Genomic DNA, 22,309 nt, shown 5'->3' on the forward strand with positions numbered 1-22,309 from the left:
AGATAAATTAAAATGGAACATTTTCAACGCTTTTTTTTAGGTCTTTTTTCTCTCTTATTACAATGCTGTTCTTATACTCTGGTTAGGTTTAGGCACAAAACCCACTTGGTTTGGTTCCGGAAAGAAAAATCATGGTTTGGCTTAGAATATCGGTTTTAGTCACCAAATAAACAGCTGGAAATATTCCCAGGTCTCCTTAAAAATGCCACGCTTGGTATAAATGTCAGCCTTGGATGTATCTGTGTTTTGCAGGAAACATTATAATATCCTGGCAACAGCCATTTTCAACTGCAGGTACTGATGGAGAGCAAAGCATTTATTCTCATTTACGAGTGAACATTTCTTGGTGCAAACTATTTGTCAGAACATTTTTTAATGAGTTACGCTATCAGAAAGTAATGAGGACAACATTTCAAACAGTGGTGGGGACATGTGTAAATGACACTGATGTTTTAGAAATGTGTGCTCATTGCACAAACCTTTATACCACTGTTGTGGGTTGGCACCTTGCAGCTGCGAGGTGTGAGGTGCAGACTGAAGCAGTATGCTCAGTCAGCCATCCTATAGCGTTAAAAACAAGTGTATAGATCACCCTTTCAGCACAGGACTTTTCATTGATCCTTGTCATTGTTCACGTGTGCTTATTGAGCTTATGGCACAATGGTGAACATCTGATCACTCAGAAGATCGCTTTCAGTCTGACAACAAATGTTTAAGATTTTTGGAAGACAGGGCTGAAAATGTAGGAAATCTGTTTCCCCTGTTCAAGCTCATTAAATGATTCCTGAGCAGGTGGTTGTGGTGGTGTGTGTCTGTGTGGTTGTAAGGTGGGGTGGGGGGTTCTAACATAATCAAAGCCTAGCCTATTGTGTGACTTGACCTCTTGATGCCACATTTAGCTGCAGCTAGGAGAGCTATTGATTGGAATTATCGTACAGCAGGCAGACAAGGCATTTGCAAGCTTGTATGTCCTAACTGGAGTGAACAGACGTGCACAAAGCACAGGGCTCTGATCCAGGTTAACTGACCACACAGGTGCCTGAAATCACTCATGTCCATTACATAATAATTCCACAGGTAATGTGTGAAAAGTGAACTTAATTTTGATGAATACAACAATGGCCATAAACAGCCAGCTGGGATGCCTAATTAGTCACGAGAATCCTACTGAATTGCGTGCTGGAAAAAGCAACCCCCCCACTGTGCGATCCTAAAAACACACTCACTTTGCGTATCAATCATGACTGCTTGTGATTTTTGGTTAGTGGTGGGATCGATCGCAGCCACGGGCGCATCGGTGTCCGCGGCGCGCAAAGGAGCGCACACGAGGAGGACGCGCGGCGCCCTGTCGCCTCTCCTGGAGGGCAGCAGCAGCAGCAGCAGCAAGCAGCGATGCCGGAGCCGCCTATATAAGAGCTTCCAAGATGCCACTGATCGGTCATTCATGCACTTGCTGCCAGCGCTTTTCGAGACACCGCCTCCCTCTGCCGGCAACGTGCGCTCCGCTACTACACCGCTCTCACATGTAGACCCACGCTTACAAAAAAAGCTCTACTCAACATTTCCGGAGGATTTCTGTCCAACCATGCGCGTCAGCCTGCGAGGACTTCAACACAAGAACTTTGTCAAAGAAGAGTCTCAGTGCGCGCAGGAGGATGCTCCAGAGCGCAGGCAGCGCGTTTAACGCAGATCAGTGAGCGCGGCTGTTCAGGAGTTACTCCACATGGAGTTGTGAGTGTGAGAAAGAAAAAAAAGAAAGAAAGAGCAGGATTTTCTCTAAGCTCACCAAGCAAGTAGCCTTCACTCATGGACAATGGATACTTTAAGCCTGCCGGTGAACGCTGTGTCCTACACTGTGGCAGCTGAACTCTCCCCCACTGATGATCCCTTTACTGCACCCATCCGAAACATCGCGCACTGGCACTTCACGGTCCTGGCTGTGCTCATGTTTGTGGTCACCTCGCTGTCTCTGAGCGAAAATTTCCTCGTCATGTTTGTCACTTTCAAGTTCAAACAACTCAGGCAGCCCCTGAACTACATCATAGTTAATCTGGCCATCGCTGACTTTCTGGTCTCCCTCACCGGTGGAGTAATAAGTTTCCTGACTAACGCCAGGGGTTATTTCTTCCTTGGGAAGTGGGCTTGCGTCTTGGAGGGGTTCGCTGTTACTTTTTTCGGTAGGTTTACCCGTCTTTCCTTTCCTCTCCTTTTTTTCTTTGGTGCTACTGTAACTCTAGGGCTTCATAAGACAACTTCCATAACTGTAGGTGTCAGTGTTGGAGCTGTTTCTACATATCGCGCAAAGATATGTGATGACTGTGAAACAGGCTCCACATGGCACATCCTCATCCATCAGCGCTGACTTCAACATCTGGTCATAAATCAGGACATCTGGGAGAGAGGTAAAATAAGAGTGAAATCAATTTCACTACAGCTGTTGCCAAAATGAGAAAGTTGACAAGCGACCAGTGGATCAGGGCGTTAGAAACTTTGCTCAGATTATTTAAAAGTTCATATCTTAAAATGTGTGTTTGTGTAAAATAAGCAATCATTTTACTGCCAGAGTAACAGACTTCTTGCTGTAGTGATATGAGGATACTAAAGTAAGACTTTAAGTGAAATCCACAAAGTACAGAGTAAAGCAAAAACATCACACAGGAGAGATTTGACTTTTTAAATATGTGTGTAAAGAAAATTTAAAGGGTCACTATGTAGTTTTGGAGAAGAAATTCAAATGAATGAGGTAATAATACAAAATATAACATATATTCCAGCTAGTACACTGCACTACTTAAAGCTCAACCCTCATAATGAAGGTCTGCAAGTGTAATCTTCATTATGGGGCATGCATGTGCAAAGGATTGCGATGAAGTAAAATTTGATTCAAAATTGTCACGATCAAAAACAGGCAACTGTCAAAAAAGTCACCACAGTTTCTGAGTCATCGGCACCTTATTGTATTTTTATGCGCCCACTGTACCTGCATCATACTTGCTGCTCTGCTGCCCTGTGTGCATACAGTACAAACATACTGTGGGATTAGTAACAAAAGCCCATTGTGAGTCTTTAAAGGCAGAATTCAAAGCCACGCTCAGGAGCCTCCTCACATACTGCAGTGCATGACTCGCCATAAGTAGGTTACCAACACCGTGACCACCAATAACATTTAACTAAGTCAGCGGATTGGCTTCACGGGCTCTACTGAGGTTCTGTCCCAGACTGAATACAGAGGTTCCCAAAGTGGGATCCTGCATGGGATAATCCTGAAAAAAGAATACCTGATTAACTCAGGCAAAGGCTCCTTATTGAATTAGGTAACAAGGTTTGTGGGATCCCATTTTGGCAACTTGACCGACTTAGAGTGGCTTGTCACAGGAAGTCACAGGATTTCTTAATTAAAAATAACGCATAAATGCGTTTTGGTCAGAATATATTCATTTATAATGACTGTTTATGAGAATGTGATGAATATTAATTAACTTTCACATGGAATAGTTTAACTTGTGGCACTTTAATGAGACATCTTCGGTCATTATTATAAAGTTATTATAAAGCAATTATCAGATGAATTCATGTAGCCTGGGAAATACTTCACATACTGATAAAGATGATAAATAATGAAAAAATGTACATATTGCATGTGTATGTGTTGAAGTGCCATCCAAAAGACTACAATTATTATTGAATATTTAATATGTTTGTAGAATGAGAAGCCGACAAGATGCAAAAAGAAAAAAAAAATTGGCGTACTAAATTATGATCGAGGAAGCCATGCTGATGTATAATCAATAGCCCACTGAAATGAGGTTCGCTCACATCTTCAAGGGGCTTTTGTTGGGGGAAGCCACTTCAATTTCAGTCTTGACAGCAGTTTCAGTAATTGACAGCTTTGCTGGAATGGTATTACCTGTACATGTGCGTGTGGAGACGCGTGTGTGTGTGAGTAAATTAGACAGTGATTAAGCTGAGGTAGCTCTTCCCGACGAGCCGGATGGACGCTCCACTTAATATTCTGCTCAGGGTGAGAATATCTCCTGTTTCTGTTTATTTTTTAGTTTTCCTATCTGTGTCCACCTGCGCTCCGCAGATAAATACTTAAAGAACGTATTGGGCAAAAACAGGATTGTTATTTTACTTGATACCCTTTGATGGTCAGTTTTAGTTGACTTTTAAAAGCTACAAAAACAGCTTTGAAGTATTGGTGTTCATTTTATTGGTGAACCTTTGCAGAGGCTCTTGAGACAATTGCAAACCCTTGTTTCCACCTCTCTCTTTTGTCATCTCCAGTGTGCTTAGTAGGCAGACAGTAGGAGTACCTGGCTGTGGAGAGATAGGTAATTAAATGGTCTGTGAGAGTGACTTATTACCATAATTAAAGTTGGCTTTTTTTAGCCCATTAGGAGGCAGCCTAATGCACCTACCCTGGATCATTAAACTATTTCTAGCAACAGTCTTTACCACTTTTACCTCTGCACAGTACAGAATTGGGGTACACTGTCAAAAATTAAGAAAATGATAAACTATAGGGGGGTGGAAAAGTACCACAACTGTAGATACAAAGAAACTAATAAGATTTCACACTCAGCATTATCACCTCAAATATTGTAACATTCCAGAAAACAATGTCTTCAGGTTTATTACTGTGTCAGATAACAAATGAAAAACACAGAGCTGTGGCCCAGGCCTAAGTGGTGTGTTTCTGACTGCTGCTGTCCCGCTGAGCTCCCACACACTGACCTCCTTCTGTTTGCCTCAGGGATCGTTGCCCTGTGGTCCCTTGCTGTTCTGTCCTTCGAACGGTTTTTCGTGATCTGCCGGCCTCTGGGGAACATCCGACTGCAAGCGAAGCATGCTATCCTGGGTCTGCTGTTCGTCTGGACCTTCTCCTTCATCTGGACCTTCCCTCCAGTGTTAGGCTGGAACAGATACACTGTAAGCAAGATCGGGACCACCTGTGAGCCTGACTGGTGAGAAATGAGCATTTGATTTTCTCCGTAACCCACAAAGAGCTATGTCTTTTTAAACTGACAACAGAGAAGAATTGATGTTAAAGGAACCATTCATCTAAGTCACAAAAATCTATTTCCTCACTTAATTCTCACTGTCGACATTTTTTGTTGAAATGTCTTCCTAAAACTGTTGATAATCGATCAATCAAATTACATTTCAATAACTTGGATCAACACAAAGTTCTTTTCACCTTCATTTTAATGCGGTGGACACAAAAAACATCTCCGTGGCTGAGTATCAATACCATGAGGAGTGAGTGAGAAAAAACGTTTTTTTTTTGTCATTTGAATGAAACAGTTCACTTCATACTGAAGACTGTAGGTAAATTATTTCATCTGATATAACACACACTGATGTAGAAAAAAGTAGTTTATTTTTGATTAGTATTCAGAAGTTGAAGTTTCTGAGCCACAGCTACAGCCTAGTTTGCCGAAACACACTTGTTAGTTTCTCACATCATGCACATGTTCACCCTATAATTCTTAAAAAGCAAAAATAGATTCTGAAATCTCTTCCTGACCTAAAACAAATTTAAACTTTTAAACCTGTGGTACTGGATTTCTTCTGGCCACCTGGGGACAGCACAAGAGACTGTTAAGTTCAAGTTACGGTTTTATTGTCATTATGCAAAACAGCACTGCACAATGAAATGCAGTTGTACCCCTCTCCGCATAACACACACACACACACACACACACAAAACTCAATATACATCAAAAACTAAATAACTAGTATATAAAAGTATATAAAAGCAGCACAACAGGAAAACATTAAAAAGTGCAAGTTAGCATACAAAAACTTGAGATTGTGATGGAAATGGGTCGATCTGATATCGCCGTTTTGCTTTTGTTCGGAGAACATCATAATTAATGTTTTTCCATGACCATTATTACGACTGACCAATTACGCTGTTGTGATGTCACAGCTTTGTGACTCATGTTAGTGTTGTCCCTGGCACATCACGGTTAATGTTGTTCAATCATCATTTCTACTTAGCTTAACCAAGAAGCCATGGTTTGAGTTAAAATGCACCCTTTCACAACATAAACACGTGTTTGAAAGAATGACTTTCAATTATAGTCCGGGAACAAGCACCAGTATGGCGATATCAGATTGTACTTAGAAATGTGGGTAGTGCAAAGGTAACAGAATGGTTTAATGTACATTTCACAGATGCAGTGCTATGTATAGAACAGTGCACAAACTAAAACATGTATAACACGCTGAGTTTAGGTAGATGAGTAGAGTTACTTATTCATGGATGTCTACAGAAGATGGCATAGAGTTGAGGAGTCTCACAGCCTGAGGAAAGAAGCTGCTCTGTTGTCTGGTGGTATGGCAATGGCTACTACTCTATCTCTTGCCAGACAGCTGCAGGGTGAACAGGCTCTGGCTGGGGTAGGTAGCTCGGTGCAAGTAGCTCATCTAACCGATATTGCTGATGCTTGGTAGATGGGTACCAACCATATTCTTGATGGTTTTAATCAGTGCTTCAGAGCCTTCGGGTCCTGGATTATGCACACCCAATGCCAGATTGTTGGATCGGATGCCTTTAATGGTCTGGATTGCCTGCCACGTGTCTCTCCTGATGCCTCTGCTCTATCACCTGATGCCAGCATTTAGTCTCTCTATGGCAGCACTGTATGCTTCCTTGTCACTTGACCTGACCTTTTCTTGACACGCCGGTGCTCAGAAAATATTCCTGTAGAGCTGCTGTAGTTTCATCTGTCCTTACTTAAACCATTTTTCTGATGGCTTGAGCCTGGGAGTAAGTTGGCAAGAAAAGCAGAGAAATGTGGTTCGATTGTCCAAAGTTGGAGCGGCCGAGAGCCATGTAGAGGCGCCACTCCGCAGGAGCACAACCACTACTGGCCTTAGGGTAGGGTGGGCACCAGATGTGGTAAATCATAATGTACGCCTGCATTAACAGTAAACAGATTTTTTATAAAATAAATCAAAATCAGTTTTATTTATATAGCCCAAAATCACAATCACATTGCCTCAGTGCGCTTTACAATCTGTACAGTGAATAAGGAAAAACTTGCCATATTACAATAAACAGTATGAATTTTATAGTATTTTTTCATTTATTCTTTCTGTCTCTGTCAAACAATCCAAACTGTGAAACCACACAGAAATAGCCTATCTACATACATCTTAGGAAAATAAATTAACTAAAGCACTATTGTAGGTAGAACACTGTTCATTTTTAATATTTTATACTGTTAATTCATTAGTACTGAAGGATGCAATCTTCCAGATTGATAAAGCATTAGTTAACACATTATAATTGTGCATTTTCTTCACATCAAGGGCAATACATTTATATTGATTCATCAATAAGTGTTTAGGCATCACATAACCTACTATTGAGGCCAGTCCAGATGAGGGCAGCCCACCTCAGGGACTGAGATTTAAATGGGAAATCAGTCCCTTGTATGCGATGTGATACATTTATTTGCTAGTAAAGACAGACAGAAATTAAATATAATCTGAATAGAACGTGATGACCCATCATAGAAGTGATTAAGAAGCTTACTGTATCAGTTTCAGGAGATGCTTGGGAGAAGAACTGTGAGACTGCTGTTTGGTTTTTATTGGTCCTGAAACTGCAGGAAAGCCAAGCATTTGAATCTTCCCACTCCAGTCTGTATTTCTGCATCCGTTTTCGTTTGAGTGGTGCACGGGGCGGAATATCCTGGGCAGCCCGATGTTGCCCACTGTCTTCTTGTGAAAAGACCCATCACTTCTACTCACTCACCCTACCATGCCTAAAAAACTAACCAACCAAACCAACGATCGCTATGAGTAGGCGGGTACTAGCTGTAAGAGGCTGAATGCGGGTGGGATGATGCTGCGTTCCAGGCAACTTGGAAATACAGGACAAACCGCCTCCCGTATTGACTCAAAACGGGATGCAATATTTAACTGTAAAATACAGGATGATTCCATATTTTATGGGACGGGTGGCAACCCTACACACTGGATGCATGAGTCGCACTTCTTGTGCGCGTGTCAAGCAAGGCTGCTGCGTTGCTTCATCACTTTCTCGCTCTTTCAAAGGGGCTAAAGGAAAATCTTGTCATCATCATGTCAAACTTCATGTAAACAGATCGGACAGGCAGGAGCTGCGCTGAAGCAGCAACACAGCCTATATGAACACAAACATAAACATGCAGCCATCACGCAGTACACAGGCATCCAGTGTGGTTAGCACAGAAAACTCCCTCTATTAATTATTCTTCTGACAAGACACCTCATGCACAAACAGAAGAAGATTGTAGACATCCTGTGGCTTCAGCTGCATTAGCTCATGCTGAATGTGTCTTGTGGAAAAAGGCAAGAACAGGTCGTCTCTGACCTTGGCCCTCAGGGTGCCATCTGGGTAATGCTATTTAGCCGCCTTGATCAAAACTGTTCAGATAGGGGGCTGAGTGTTTGCCTCAAGCCCTGTAAGTGAACCATTGCTCAGATGAAGCATAGGGGGAATGAATGGTTCAGACAATACAATTAAGACATCACCTTATGGAGATATCCCGCACATAGATGACCCGTTCCACCTCTGGCTGCACGCAGCATGAGTTCTGTCAGAAAACATTTGGTTGCCAGCAGGAGCGCGAACAGCACAGGTGCTCGTGGTCCAGAATGTTGCCACATGCACAGCCTAATGCATTTTAAAAGCCTCATTTATGTGCATCTTTTTTATCTCCGGATACATGCAGATATTCAGGGCTGGACAGCTTCTGAATGTTAAAAAGCACACATGCAAGGTTTTGAAGGATTGGTGGCTGCGTCCTTGGTAAGAGGTTGGAATACAATCTACCTCCAGTATGCTGCCGACTTTCTTTCAAATCCCTTCTAGTGCTCAGGTATTTTTGTCAGACATTTATTGACAAGACACACACATGGAAGTTTATAACTCAAATCCCTGGACTTGATGGAAAATATGAATAAATACACTATACAATATTAGTAACCCTCCTACCCTGTCCTCATTGAGCTATCATTATCATTTTTTGAAGAGTTGACCTGTTGCTTGGTTCTTCTGTTAAGTAGTGAAAGCATGGACAATAGCATACATTATAGGACCAAAATTAAAATGGGTTTTACGGCCATAAGCTTGAAAATTACGTGAGTTTATGTCATTTTATGTAATTTTCTCTACTAGAAGTGTAATGAGTTTAATGCTCCAGTTACTCTCAGGGTATTTTCAGCTTACAAAACTACTTTTTTTTTACCGAGCACCTGGATATTTCCCCAGAAAAACGTGTTAAGTGTCAATTTTCAGTGATATTGTTATTAAATTTGAACTTTGACCATGTAAGGCTATATAATGTGGAAACACTGTGTTTTCTAGCTAATAGAGGCAGTGACAGATCATCTACAGGCTTATATTTGCATTAAAAAAATTCAGGTGAGGAAAATAAATAAATAATTCAGTGTGTTCAAACTCCTGTAGATCAATGACAGGAGCACTTGCACAGCTTTTGACCGTTTGGGGAAAGAATTCAGACTGCAACCTTTCTAAAGAGGATAATTATTAATTAGGATAATTTTACATACGTTTCCAGGAATATATAATACTGGTAAACTGCTAAACATTATTAAAGTGGTTAATTGCAAGAATTTTCATCTAAATTACAAATCTAAAAATACCTTTCAACATTTTAAAAGTCACTTTGCTCGTACTTTGGTGTTCCCCAGTGGTAGTATCAACAAAGACCTCCCAGAAACTCAGTGTTGCTTTAACTTTCAAATGTGAAGCCAAACTGAGCTCTCCAGTTTAAATGATTGATTCACTCTGACAGTCAAACAGGCTGTAGGTGAACAGGGGCACACCAGCTGGTGAAGGGGAGACTGATTCTTGTAAATAATTAGATTTATTTGGGATTGCTTGACAGAATCTGCTGGACCAGTTCATGTGGTTCACCTCATCAAAAATGACAGTTTGCCTGGCAGTAGCACTGCTGGAGATGATTTAAAAGCTGCCTGGCTCGTATATAAAAGTAGCTCATTAAGTCACTGAATCTCAAATTTCTTTGGCCTTCTGACCAAAACATGGAATTGCTGTGGAAACTGAATACTTTATTTGGGCAAGTGCATCAGTAGAGTGGTTGATTCAGATCTTTGTTTCCACAATAAATACATTTCAGTTCATTTCAGAAAACCAGTTGGTTTAGTCTGATGCGTTTGGTGACAAATCGAATTGATTGAACAAATGCAACTCTGTACATCTACGGCCAAAAAACCGTCAGACTGGAGGGGCTTACTTACAAGATGTTAGGGCTTTTCTGCACATGGCAGGAACTATAGAAACAAAACAAATGACATGAGATATTGCAGTTTCAAGGCCTCGGCTGATCTGCTTTCTCTGGGACCAGAATTTCTGCCTTTTCGGTTATTTTGTGCACGTATACCAAACAAATCCCTCATAACTCTGCTGTGTCTGTTAACCACAGTATGGCAAGGCCCTCTCGCCAGATTTGTTTTGTTGAAAAAAGCTATTTAAATGAACCAACAAATCTTCATGGATCATGAATTACAATTTAGCATGTGTCTCATGACAATGAATTCATGAGGAATGAGGTGTGAATCACCCCATCACAATTGTGTGCTCAGCCACACGTCCCTGGTTCTACGCATGCATACACATTAAAATAGTTCCTTAAAACTTGTTTCATTTGACTGTGGCAGGTATTCTCATGTCAATAACATAATTAGACTTAATTAGTGGCCTCCAGGCCCAAATTGTGTCACAGAGATTTGTCTCAGCTGTGAAATTTCCCTTTTAACTGAAGCTCTGTCGTCTTTCTCTGCAGCCAGATAAAAGCCGGCCTCTGAATGTCAAAATGGCATTTCACAGACAGCTCATAGCTAGGAAATTATGGGATTGTTAACCACTTAGTGACACACAAGTGTTATCAAACCAATGGCCTGGCATGTTTTTGGCTGTATACATCAATCTGTTGATCAATCCATCAACCATTATTGATAGTTCGCTACAAGACATGTCTATTTCACTACGAGCAAAAGTGCAACTGTCAAAAACTGCAGCCCAGTCGTTTTGGTCAGGTTTATATGTATGTTTTTGACCCAGTTTCAAGCTCATAAAATATGAATGTTAAACATCTTTCTTCTCTACCTCTGAACAGGTATTCATCCAACATGATAGATCACAGCTACATCATCACTTTCTTCACCACCTGTTTCATTCTACCACTCGGACTTATATTTTTCTGCTATGGAAAGCTACTGCGGAAGCTCAGGAAGGTCAGTATGAGTTTAATTTACTTAACGAATGCACCTCAGACTTTAGGAAATTGTGTGCATCAGACATTACCCACCATAGTCCAATACTATAGATAAACGATCTGTTAAACTACAAAGCACTGTACAGCTAGCCCATGGTTCTGCGTTTTCCTCCAGGTATCCCATGGTCGTCTGGCCACTGCCAGGAAGCCAGAGCGGCAGGTGACCCGTATGGTGGTGGTGATGATTGTTGCATTCATGGTTGGCTGGACACCGTACGCAGCCTTCTCCATACTAGTCACAGCTCATCCCACCATCCATCTCGACCCCAGGCTGGCTGCCATCCCCGCCTTCTTTTCCAAGACAGCTGCTGTCTACAACCCAATCATCTACGTCTTTATGAACAAACAGGTAAAAGTTTTAATAGTTTTCATTTTAGAAAGGAATACTACTTGATTCAGCCTTGGTACATTTAAGTATTTTTTGCAAACCAGTACCAAACTAGCTAGAGTAGTGTAGAGTGTAGGGGGCTAAATTCCTTCCTTTGCCAGAGTTGAGACACATACAGTAGGTGTATGCAGCAGATGAAAGCTGCATCACAATGCTGAGATGTTTTTTTCTGTTGTTGTTGGGTGTTAGCCTGTCTCTCAATAATGCATGGCGTATGAATAAAAGAAACGTGAAATCCAGAGAGTACAATTGTCCATACGTGGCTCTGTTAAAAAATACATTAGCCACCTATGATACGCTTGTGAGGTATGCAGTTGTGAAAGAGCTGCTGCTGACATTTTTTCATGCCATTTACTCTTTTTTGCACTCTCTTGGGGTAATCATTGTTGACATAGACTATATGTCAGGAGCCGTAAGAAAGGAGTGATTGCATGCAGTTGTTTAACATGTGGAATTTAAATTCATTTTTGATCTTGTTTTGATAGTTGAAGCAAAACTTAAGTGGTTTTTCAGGTAAAAGAAAAACAACCTTGTTTTTTTCGGAGTGACAGTTTGCATGTTTTTTTGACATTTTCCTCCCAGCATGACTACTGAATGATTTATACAGTTTTACTAAAGTTCTTAATACCTGAATTTAATGACCTATTAATAGATAAACATCCCTGCCCAATGGGACTCTTAATTGCCTTATTCATTTAAGGCAGCTGCGCTAAAAAAGGTCAGGCAGCAACAACACTGACTGTAAGACAAATCTGCTACTGGAGTGTTTCAATGCAGGACATGTCCAAATAGATCAGGGCCATTTAGTTCAAATTTGTTGCCATTACTCATACTCTCTATTTTTAGGGTATTATTGTGATATTGTGTGCGTAATACACACACATAAATAATCAGTTATAGAGTGGAGACAGAGACTACATCCTAATGAGTCTGAGTACACAAAACACAACAAGATTGAATCATGTGGATTTGAAATATAGCTGCAGTTAAAGTACAGTATGAGAAAACATGCAGGTATTTATTTAAAAACATAATCCATTTTGATTGTGTTCCATCATAATATAATGACAAATCAAGTGTTTATGCATGCTGACAAAAAAACCTTCTAAAGGCACGAGATTGGAGCCATTAAAGGTGCGACTGTTTAAAACAGTTATATGCAGAAATAGACCTCACAGTGCCCTTGAGCAGAGCTTTGACCGCTCCAAGAATTAAGGTAAACATGAGTGTGCTGTGTCCAATTTACTGAAGTCTCATCAGTTTTCTTTGGCTCCTGCTCCAGTTTGGAGTCGCTGCTATACAAAGTTATCCTGTGACCCTCTATTAACACTTCATGTAAAAGTGAAGTCCTGAAGCTCTTTAACAACCTTTTCATGTTAACATGTATTCTTCCACATTTTCACATTGCTCCACTGACTGCGGTGCATTTTAACTGTACATGACAGGTTTTATTCTTTTTAAAAAATACGACTCTTTACATTGCGGCCTGTAGAGTGAGCATTTAAACTGTCAAAGCCAGTTATGACAAACATGACTTAATGCCAGACTTACATACAGTACACTTTATAGTGATCTATTTTCAGATGGGGGACTAGAAGTCCAATGACACATATACAGTAGGTGCTTGGCATGACACCCAGAGCAAGCTTCAATGGCCAGAGAGCAGCAGAGAGTCTGCATGCCCATCTGATTGCCCCAATTCTGAGCTGCGCTCTGTTGAAATGTCAGCCAGTACTTCCACTAAGACATCGACTGGATGTAAATAAGGTCAGCTTCCAGGCAGATTCTGGTTTGAGCTCCTGCAGCTTCAGCCAAATTACTTGCGCTTATAGAAATCAGCTGACCTCTAGAGCTTACTTGCTTGTGATCGCTCTCCCTCTCACTCTGTCTCTCTGAGTTACATAACAAGGTGAGGTGATCCAGAGTCTCAGGATTTTTTTAACAATAAATGACTACTGCTACTTGGAGTAAGAATTTTATAGGGTGACAGCCACCGGGGATCTCTTAAGTCAAAAGGTCGAAGGTGATAAAACATTCAGGAAATGTCCATTTGTAAATCTATCAATATTTAAAATCCATTTTCCATCAGGCTGACACAGGCTATGACCTCTCAACGTCAAACTTCTTGATCAATAGTAAAGGAAAAGCATAGATCTAGCAATAACTGCAGACTGTGCCCACAAGGTATACTTTGATTTAAAGTAATGAATTGGTGTTTTGTTCGCTAGGAGCTTGATGTGAGAGGAAAACTTTATCCTGCAGTAAAAGCAGCATTACGAGAGAGAATGTTATTCTTTAGGTCCAGACCATCACTGAGCTTACTGTGTGAAGACAGCTGTGCCGTAAGTGAAGCTGTTAGAGAACTCAAGGGCTTCGTTGAAAGCGGTTCTCAACAAATACATATGTGCAGTCTCTTCATACTCCAAACCTGTTTTTTATATATGTATTTGACAAAAGCACCACTGACTTCGGCAGGATGAAAATAGCAGAAGAACACATATGAGCTCAAATCATTATGACCTCAATGCCTGTGTCCTTCGTGTTTTAAAACATGCTGAAAAAGTACAATATAAGCACTCAAGGAAGCTCGTTCAAAAAGCTAAGTGATCCTGCCATAGTAGATGTCAGCTTAATTCAGCCAAGTGAATGCACCCTATAAATGGTATGTGCTGATGTCACTTATTCTCAACCTGAACTCAATGAACCTGAAGAGCTGCAAAAATACATAGAAAACAAAGATATGAAAATGTAAATATGTGAAATGGAAATTATCCATATGGCCTAATGGACAGTCAGTGGAATGAAATGTAGCCAGAAAATGTTGTAATATTTTAATTACCTGCTTGTCATGGCCAATATTGATCACAGAGAATGACAACCTGTAGTATTAGCACACCCGAGGGTGTGGGCTAAATGTAGTGAGCAAAGATGGATGATCAATTAGTCCTTAACTCCAATAAGAATTATTGTATTGTATTGTAGACTTTTTCCTTCTTCTCTGAACCCCTGTGGAACATAATTGCAAGTTACAATCATGTGTGTCTTCCTCTGAAACTGTAAAAATGGCCACACCGAGGATGACATGTGCTGTGTAGTCTACACTACGTGGCTCTACCCAGGTCCAGCAGTTTGATGCCACGAGCGCCTCAAGTTCGTGCTGCGCTTGTTGTTCTCGCTCTTGTTTATTGGCAGATCACAAACCAACTTTAAAAGGTGCATACTGTAGTGCCACCTACCGTATCGGAGTGTGTAGACGCAGGTTGTCGGCTATATGTTCATTATTGGACGATAGTTATTATATTAGAATTATATAATTAAATACATTGATCTATAAATTTACAGTATTGATTTGTTGTCCAAAAGAATCTTTAAAAAAATAAAAAGGTGTGATATGTAAGAAGTGGCCACCTGTCAAATTCACACTCAAAACAAACAGGGGGCAGCACATCACTAGATTAACCACTGACTGCTGCCTCCTGTTACTCGTCACCCACCTACAATGCACTACTGAGTTCCCTCCCTAGACAGCTTAACAACCATCCACACCTGGGCTCACCTGCCCTAACAACCCACATGAAGGCCGGTTGGGTCAACGAACCACAAGTGGCCCTAACGACTCTGAAACTCAGAGCTCACGTGTCCTTCACGACTCTGCAAGGACACTCCCACACTGAGTTTACTAAGACTTAAAAGTCTTATACAATGGGACTGCTACACATATGTACTGTATATAAATAACTATATAAATGTTCTGTGTTTGTGTAGCATGAATGAGTTACAAAGAAACCCCCTCGGACCTTGAACGGTGTTGCTCGCAGTGAAAAACAAAGATAGAATAATCACAAACTCTTTGCTGAGTTTTGGCATCCTAACTCTTTGTTTGGGTTTTATGGGCCGTAACTTTACTGTTTAATACACTCTTGCCAGGCTCGTCTCAAAACTCAGCAATCAGCCTTTTTTTCCCCCAACTGAAAGGCTCTGATGAACCCACTGTGTGCTGCCTGCCCAGCGTCTATCCAGACCAGAGCACTCCATATGTTGCGCCATTATTTAATCACAAAGTGCCCCATTTACAGTCGTTCGGGGGAAAATCAAAGTAAACTTTTGAAGCTATTATTTAGCAGCAGGTCATGGCCTCCATTGTGTTACCATGATCCCACAGATATCTACGGTCTGCCTGAAAGTAAACCAATTTCCACAGACTGCAGTTCTGGCTAGTCGTTCCTTTCTGATGTTGCAGTAACTACGGCTGGCATAATCAGTGAATAGTTTTGCCTCAGGGAAACATTTAATCCTTTTTGAGCAGAAAGTCTGTGAGAAAATCAAAATGACTTTGAAGATACAACCCACTGCCGGACAACAGGGAAAGCTGTATGACCAAATCATAGGATCATCAGAGATAAGATGAGATAAGACTTTAAAGATCCCGCACCGGGGAAATTCACTTGTTATAGCAGCTACAGGTTGAGTGAAAGATTGACAATGACAGTTGACAATGAGACTGCATGACAGTTAGTTATTTTGTTTATATCCATATCTACAGTATTTATCCTACTGTACAGCAATGTAACGATGCAGGCCTGTTAGGTATGATCAAAATTGGTGACATAGCACTTTGTGACTCTCTATAACTCAGCTGCTTTAAAGAAGCAGGTGGAAGCAGGCTGATCTGCTGTAGACGTTCAGCGTAAATGTGTTTCAGGCTATTCATTTTGCCATTAAGATGACATTTTATGACCTTATTCGCTTTGCGGGACAAAGTTACAAGGAAATTATATACAAGTACTAGATGTAAGGGGTTTAACAGCATATTTAAGGTCCCAGAGTGAACAGAGCCATAGACTGCAAAATTGCAGCCTTGTGCTTTTTTCATGACAATAGAGGGTAACAGAGGTGTTATTGCCACTCTTTGAAAGCATTACTGGTTTGAGGGGAGCAGTTAGGAGGCTTGCATGTCAAATTAGACAGGTCATTAAGGGTCAGGAATCATGATTTCTCCCCGAGGCTTCACAGAGTGGGAGCTTCAACACTGACAAAAAGGTCAATTAGTGTTTTTAGATTCAAAGTAATGTGGAAACAAATGATTGTGAGGCTATTAGTGAGGACCGGTTTGAAATGGCTATGTCCTTCCAAGAACAATTATTGGCAGGGCGTCATTGTCACAGCCATTTTGCTCATGTGGTGTCTGAGAGGGCAATGCACACACTGCTCTGTGTAATACAGTTACTGATGCTCTCTGATTATTGAGCACTAAAAACATACTTTTGACAACAGGGAAAAGAAATAACAACTAAATCCCAAAGGCATAGGTCTAGGTTACTTGCATTAGGCAGTAAACCCGAGGCTTTCAGGCTTTGTAGACATTGTTTAACACTGTCTAACTCCCTTTTAAAATCAAACTGCTCTTTATATTTGTGTTTGATTAGATTAAGCAGACATGATATGGGGGGGACATATTTTTGAACATTAGACAGAGCCAGGCCAGCCGTTCCCCACTGCTTGCACTATATAACTTTGAAAGTGATTCTGGAGAAAGACAGTTGATTGTTGAGAGTCTCATTCCCAGATCGTCAAATATCTACGCTTTGGCATCGGACCTGAACCATTAACCCAAAGACCCAGTTTGGTAATTGATTTTGAATGGTATTTGTCAAGCTGGGCATGAGACTGGTGGACCCTGCCACTCGCCCAATGTTAGCTTTGATCGACTGGATGGATGATGGATAGAAAGAGACTCAACAGTCAGCTATCTTTCTGTAGTGTTACATAGTGTTACGCTAAGCTAAAGTGAGAGTGGAATCGATCCTATAAATGTGGTCACTGTCATAACGAACGATGTTGTTGTTGTTTTCTGTCCAGTTCCGGAAGTGCCTAATCCAGCTCTTCACCGGCGTGGGGTCCATCCCAGACAGCAACTTGAACCAGACATCAGAGCGACATCCAGGAATCACTGCAGAGAGTCAAACAGGAGAAATGTCAGCCATTGCAGCCCGCATCCCTGTTGGTGGCACTGGGTCGCCCAGGTCCGACGACTCTCCGACCGACTGTGGCTCGTTTGCCCAGCTGCCAATCCCAGAGAACAAAGTGTGTCCAATGTAACAGTAAACCTCATCCCAAATTGGTGTTCTCTGACCCCAAGAGTCCATAATAACCTTCTGTAATCTAGTGTGTTTCAGAGCCTGTCTGGACAACGGCAGAACTTTAAATCTTTCGTTCAGTCCTTGCGGAGATGGAGGATGCAGTGAGAAGAACAGAAGGTCGACTATTGAAGAGTTTTAAAAGTTGAGAACTCAAGCACTTTTTTCATATTTCACTTGAGAAAGTCATTAAGAGACTCAAAACATCAAAAACTAGAGAAAGTTTTGGGCTCCGGCATGTTGCAGTACTTTGTTCAATATTTCATTAAAAACGAACAGCAGAGGGGACATGAAGGATGTGTACGGACAGAAATGCTCAGAGTTTCAACTGCAAGATATTTGTAAATATTTGCTTGCTGGACAATCTGTCGTGTTATTGGAGATTATCTTCGATGTTCTCTTGACCATCATTGCACACCTGCAAGTGAATCACATTAGAGGGCACTTGATTCAACTTGATAGTGTCTGCCTTCATATCCCAGTGAAAAAAGAGACTGCTAAAAGCGCAAACCTTGACATCAGTTAGTCGAGGGCTAGCCAGTGTTTTTCAAATACCACAATACATCCAGCCTTTCATCTCGTCCTCGCCTTCCCCTTTGAAGCCCTGTAGAGAAAGCATTGTTTTTCTATGCTGTTTCAGTACTTTGCTTTGGCAGTGAATCTTCATTCATCTCCGCTCGTCAAGAGGACGGAGCAGTCGTCTGAATTTGGATACTTTTACTTTAGTTTGTCCCGCACGGACTAGTTTGGGTCAAAGCTTTCATCTATAGTGAGGCTGGTCAATGGGACTTGGAGATGCCAGTCTCCTGTTGCAGAGGACAACATATTCATGAAGTGCCAGCAGGGGATCGACAAAAACAACAATGCACACAACTACAAGCAGCACATGCATACACCATACATGCACATATCTGCATACATGCATACAGATTGCAGTTTGCTGCCTGTATTATGATACGCCCTCAGTAGGCACTGTGAGGACTGTACAATGCACCAATAAAAATCCTAGCACAAGAGTGGCTTAGCTAAGCAGCCATGTACAAAAGCAATGAGCATTTCCATTATACACAGGTCAACAGCAATATTAAAGCTAAATGCTGTCACACAGTTGAACACTACAGCGTTTCAGCTACAGTAGATGTAGCAGTGTGTGTTAAAATGTCTTCAACTTGACTTTGTGGTGCATGTTTGTTCACTATTACTGGATATTTGTCAAAACACTGTTGTATTCTCTTTGCTGCACAGTGATTCCCTATGTTAAAAAAGTAACAGTATGGTGTCTGTTTACAATGTACTGAGTGTGTGTTCCAATCATGTTCAGCCAGTCTGGTAGGAGTAACATTTAGCATCTTTAAGCATCAGTGCATCTGTGCCAAATTAACTGTAATGCCTTGATATAATTAGCACAACAACATGAGCCAGTGGTGAAGAAGACTGGCAAGTCAGCTTGTATCTCACAAGTGTTTCCCACAATTAAGAATTAATTTTTCATGCACCTTGTTGCTTTGTTGTCTACTATGAAAACTGCACTTTTTAGATAAACGTCATGGAACTTAAACCTTCATCAGTCAATATTGTATGTGTTAGCAGCTGATGCCTCTGTGTTGTCAAAGAGTTGCTCTAAGCGCTAAAATCATCACTCAGCAGCTACATCCTTTTTAGCTGATGAGTCTTGCAGCTCCCTTTAACCCCATTTCAGTAGATGGTAGCCGTTTTCAACAAGATACAACTAGCTAGTAAAGAAAGTCGAACACTTACAAAGACCCAGATAATATTTTACTCAGGCCATTCTCAGACAAACAACATTTTAGGTTGACTGTAAAAGCAACATAATATGATCCATATTTACGTATATTGTTAGGCGGCAACCTCTAGTGGCTGTAGTAGTTATTACGGCATCAAAGGAGGAAGTCAACTAGGAGAACGCTGCTCGTGTCCAGTGTGGTATTGAAAGTCAACAGTCAGTTTTTTTCTTACTTTGTAGTGAGGTTACGTCTCACTGTTGCGGAAGTGGGTTATTTTAAGCCAAACCATGTTGAACCTAACCAATTTTTTTGCAATCGACCCAGTTAGTTGTTTAAGGTATGAGGGTATGTTGTTTTTCCAGCACTTGGTGGAACAAAACAGACATAAACGGGGGGTAAAATTTACTATTGCTAATATTCTTTGTGTCTCTGTATGAGTGCAAGAAGGCAAATGTTTGCTAGAACATTAGCCTTAACACTATAGCCTCCTATGGTAGTTGTTGTGCTTCTGGCAGCTTGTTTAGACAATTCTTTATTCCCTAAAACTGATGAATGCAGCTTCAAGTTTTTTACGATTACATTCATCTGCCACAACCCGAAACATCCTATTTGTGGCATGACATAATGCAGATTCATCGCATAGTTAGCTGCCTGAATGGAAATGTTTTCGGAGGTGGTCTCTTGTTTTGGTGTTTAGACCAATGTCATTAACATTAACTGCTTTGTTTACTGACGTTAAAGTGTTCAAGCCATATCTCTGTTTAAGTCTGTTTGCTGTTACTGTTTGTAAAAGTAAAAGACAAACTCTATTATGATTGTGCTTAATTGCTACATTCAAGTAAAGCCATGTTGTCTAGCAATATTTGTCCTCGTTAATCATATTATCTGATTTTATTTATTATTTCTATTTTGGCTTAACAAGTATTACATTAAATCAAATCTTCAAAATTGTCTTGCAAATGGTATATACAGCAGCCTCAAGGGACAAAAAAAGGAGATAACAACTCGATTGGCTAATGAGTATGAACACTATATAAACAAAAATTGTCAAGGCATAATTTGCACGCACTTGCTGTGAACACAGGTACAGTGAACAACCACCACAGTGTTTTCAACAGACAAGCACAGGCCAAATTAGAAAGTGACAATGAACTATGGCTTGAATGACGTGTATACACAAATATCCAACATGATCTTCACATGGATAGATCAGATCCAGGGGTATATATAGATCAGGGGAATTCTGGTATTTTTAAAACCTGGGCCCTGCATATATATATGCTTCGGTGTGTAAAAGACTCAAACTTACCAAAGGTTTTTTCTACTCTAGTAGAGCGCCTCAAGTGGTAGCCATGACACGCATGCAAAGGTCGCAATGTAATCCTTTGGGTGTCTGACAACATACCAGAAACAATTCCTCTGGAGATAGACCTTTTTGTTAGATGTAACTAAAAACACAAGTCCCGTTCAGGGTGAAGTCCTGTTCGGAAAACTTGCCAGATTTGAGTTGTTGCCTGAAGATGAAGGATGAACAGTGAGTCAGAGTTCAAGACAGGAGTTTGGAAATACATTCTTGCTGGCAGTTGGAGGTTAACTCCAAAGTCATGGCTGACTATTAACCTGATTTTTATGATCCAGATAAGGCAACAACTGTAACAACTCACCTCTCGAGCGAGACCTCTTGTTTCTGGTTACAGAGATGATCTATTTATTTCACAAAAGAGGTCTCTCTCTGTGAGAATTACTTCCATTATGTTGTCAGACACTTAGAATAACGATCTCAGCCTGTCACTGACTAAAACAAGCCCTTTTAGTGGATGTAACATTAACATTGACATCAAAGTTGCCCCAAAGGATCACGTTGCAGCCATTACATCTGTGTATCTGGCTGCCAGCTGAAGTGATCTAATGGTCTGATTCCAAAACGTTTTGTAGGTAAGAATCATTTACACAGCACAACATGTAGATAAAGGTCCCAGGTTTAAAAATATCAACATTTTCCTTTAATGTTTGGACATGAGCTCAGGTAAGCAGTCTGGAGGTTGCAGATCTCTCAGTGACACAGGACTTAATTAAAAAATGAGCAGCCCAACAACAAATGTGGATGCTCCAAGCACCCTGCCATCACATCATGATGCAGGTTTCAGTGTGCATTGAAAATCTGGTTTAGATCAACAAATACAGTATTATCTGATCCAAGATACTGTGACGTCTATGTTGTGGCTTGAATCACATGGCCATGTCTCACTGGAAAATCTCCAACTACAGCATTTTCTTTTATCTGTTCCTGAGCTCATGTAGTAATATGCTTTATACAATCATGTGTTTCACAAAGTGATGAACCTCGGCCTATCGTTGCATTGGAACTACTGAGCATTTTGAGGATGAACCTTTCATACCCCATCATGATACTGTCACCTGTCACCAATGAACCCTTTTAGCTGTGTCCTGACTTTGAAACGTGTTGCTGGCATTAAATTTAGAATAAGCAGATATTTATAAAAATCAGTGAATATTGTCTATATCCATAAGTATATGACAAACATGATTTGCAAATTATCACAGTCTGCAGCGTCCCAGCATTTTTTTTAAAATCAGGGTTGTACTGGTGTGTCAACAATATCTAAACTTTCTGTTTTAGTGTGCACACACTGTCTTCACCAGTCAATACCAATTTATTTAACCTCTCCCAAGCCTCCCCACTACTCACACACACGT

At 40.8% G+C, this 22,309-nt stretch overlaps 1 protein-coding gene across 2 annotated transcripts; it reads left to right on the plus strand.

Moving 5' to 3' along the window:
• Positions 1-1,449: 1,449 nt before the first annotated feature.
• Positions 1,450-20,853, plus strand: valopa (vertebrate ancient long opsin a). 2 transcript variants are annotated; one of them, XM_084375252.1, is made up of 6 exons: positions 1,450-2,177; positions 4,757-4,967; positions 11,163-11,280; positions 11,437-11,670; positions 17,569-17,793; positions 17,876-20,853. In XM_084375252.1, exons 1-6 carry the CDS (start codon positions 1,814-1,816, stop codon positions 17,912-17,914), a joined length of 1,191 nt encoding a protein of 396 aa, XP_084231378.1. In that variant the 5' UTR covers positions 1,450-1,813; the 3' UTR covers positions 17,915-20,853. The 2 variants fall into 2 exon arrangements, with proteins under 2 accessions (XP_084231378.1, XP_084231379.1); XM_084375253.1 differs by having other exon boundaries at positions 17,569-20,853.
• The last annotated feature ends 1,456 nt before the right edge of the window (positions 20,854-22,309 follow it).

This window comes from Pagrus pagrus, assembly GCF_965226575.1.
Source record: "Pagrus pagrus genome assembly, chromosome: 15".
NCBI classification, from domain to species: domain Eukaryota; kingdom Metazoa; phylum Chordata; class Actinopteri; order Spariformes; family Sparidae; genus Pagrus; species Pagrus pagrus.

Excerpts from the sequence above, each read along its gene's own strand:
- valopa (XM_084375252.1), top strand. The coding sequence starts at position 1,814 with ATGGATACTTTAAGCCTGCCGGTGAACGCTGTGTCCTACACTGTGGCA. Across the intron at positions 4,968-11,162 it reads ACCACCTGTGAGCCTGACTG|GTATTCATCCAACATGATAG; the intron begins GTGAGAAATGAG and ends ACCTCTGAACAG. Across the intron at positions 11,671-17,568 it reads ACGTCTTTATGAACAAACAG|TTCCGGAAGTGCCTAATCCA; the intron begins GTAAAAGTTTTA and ends TTTTCTGTCCAG.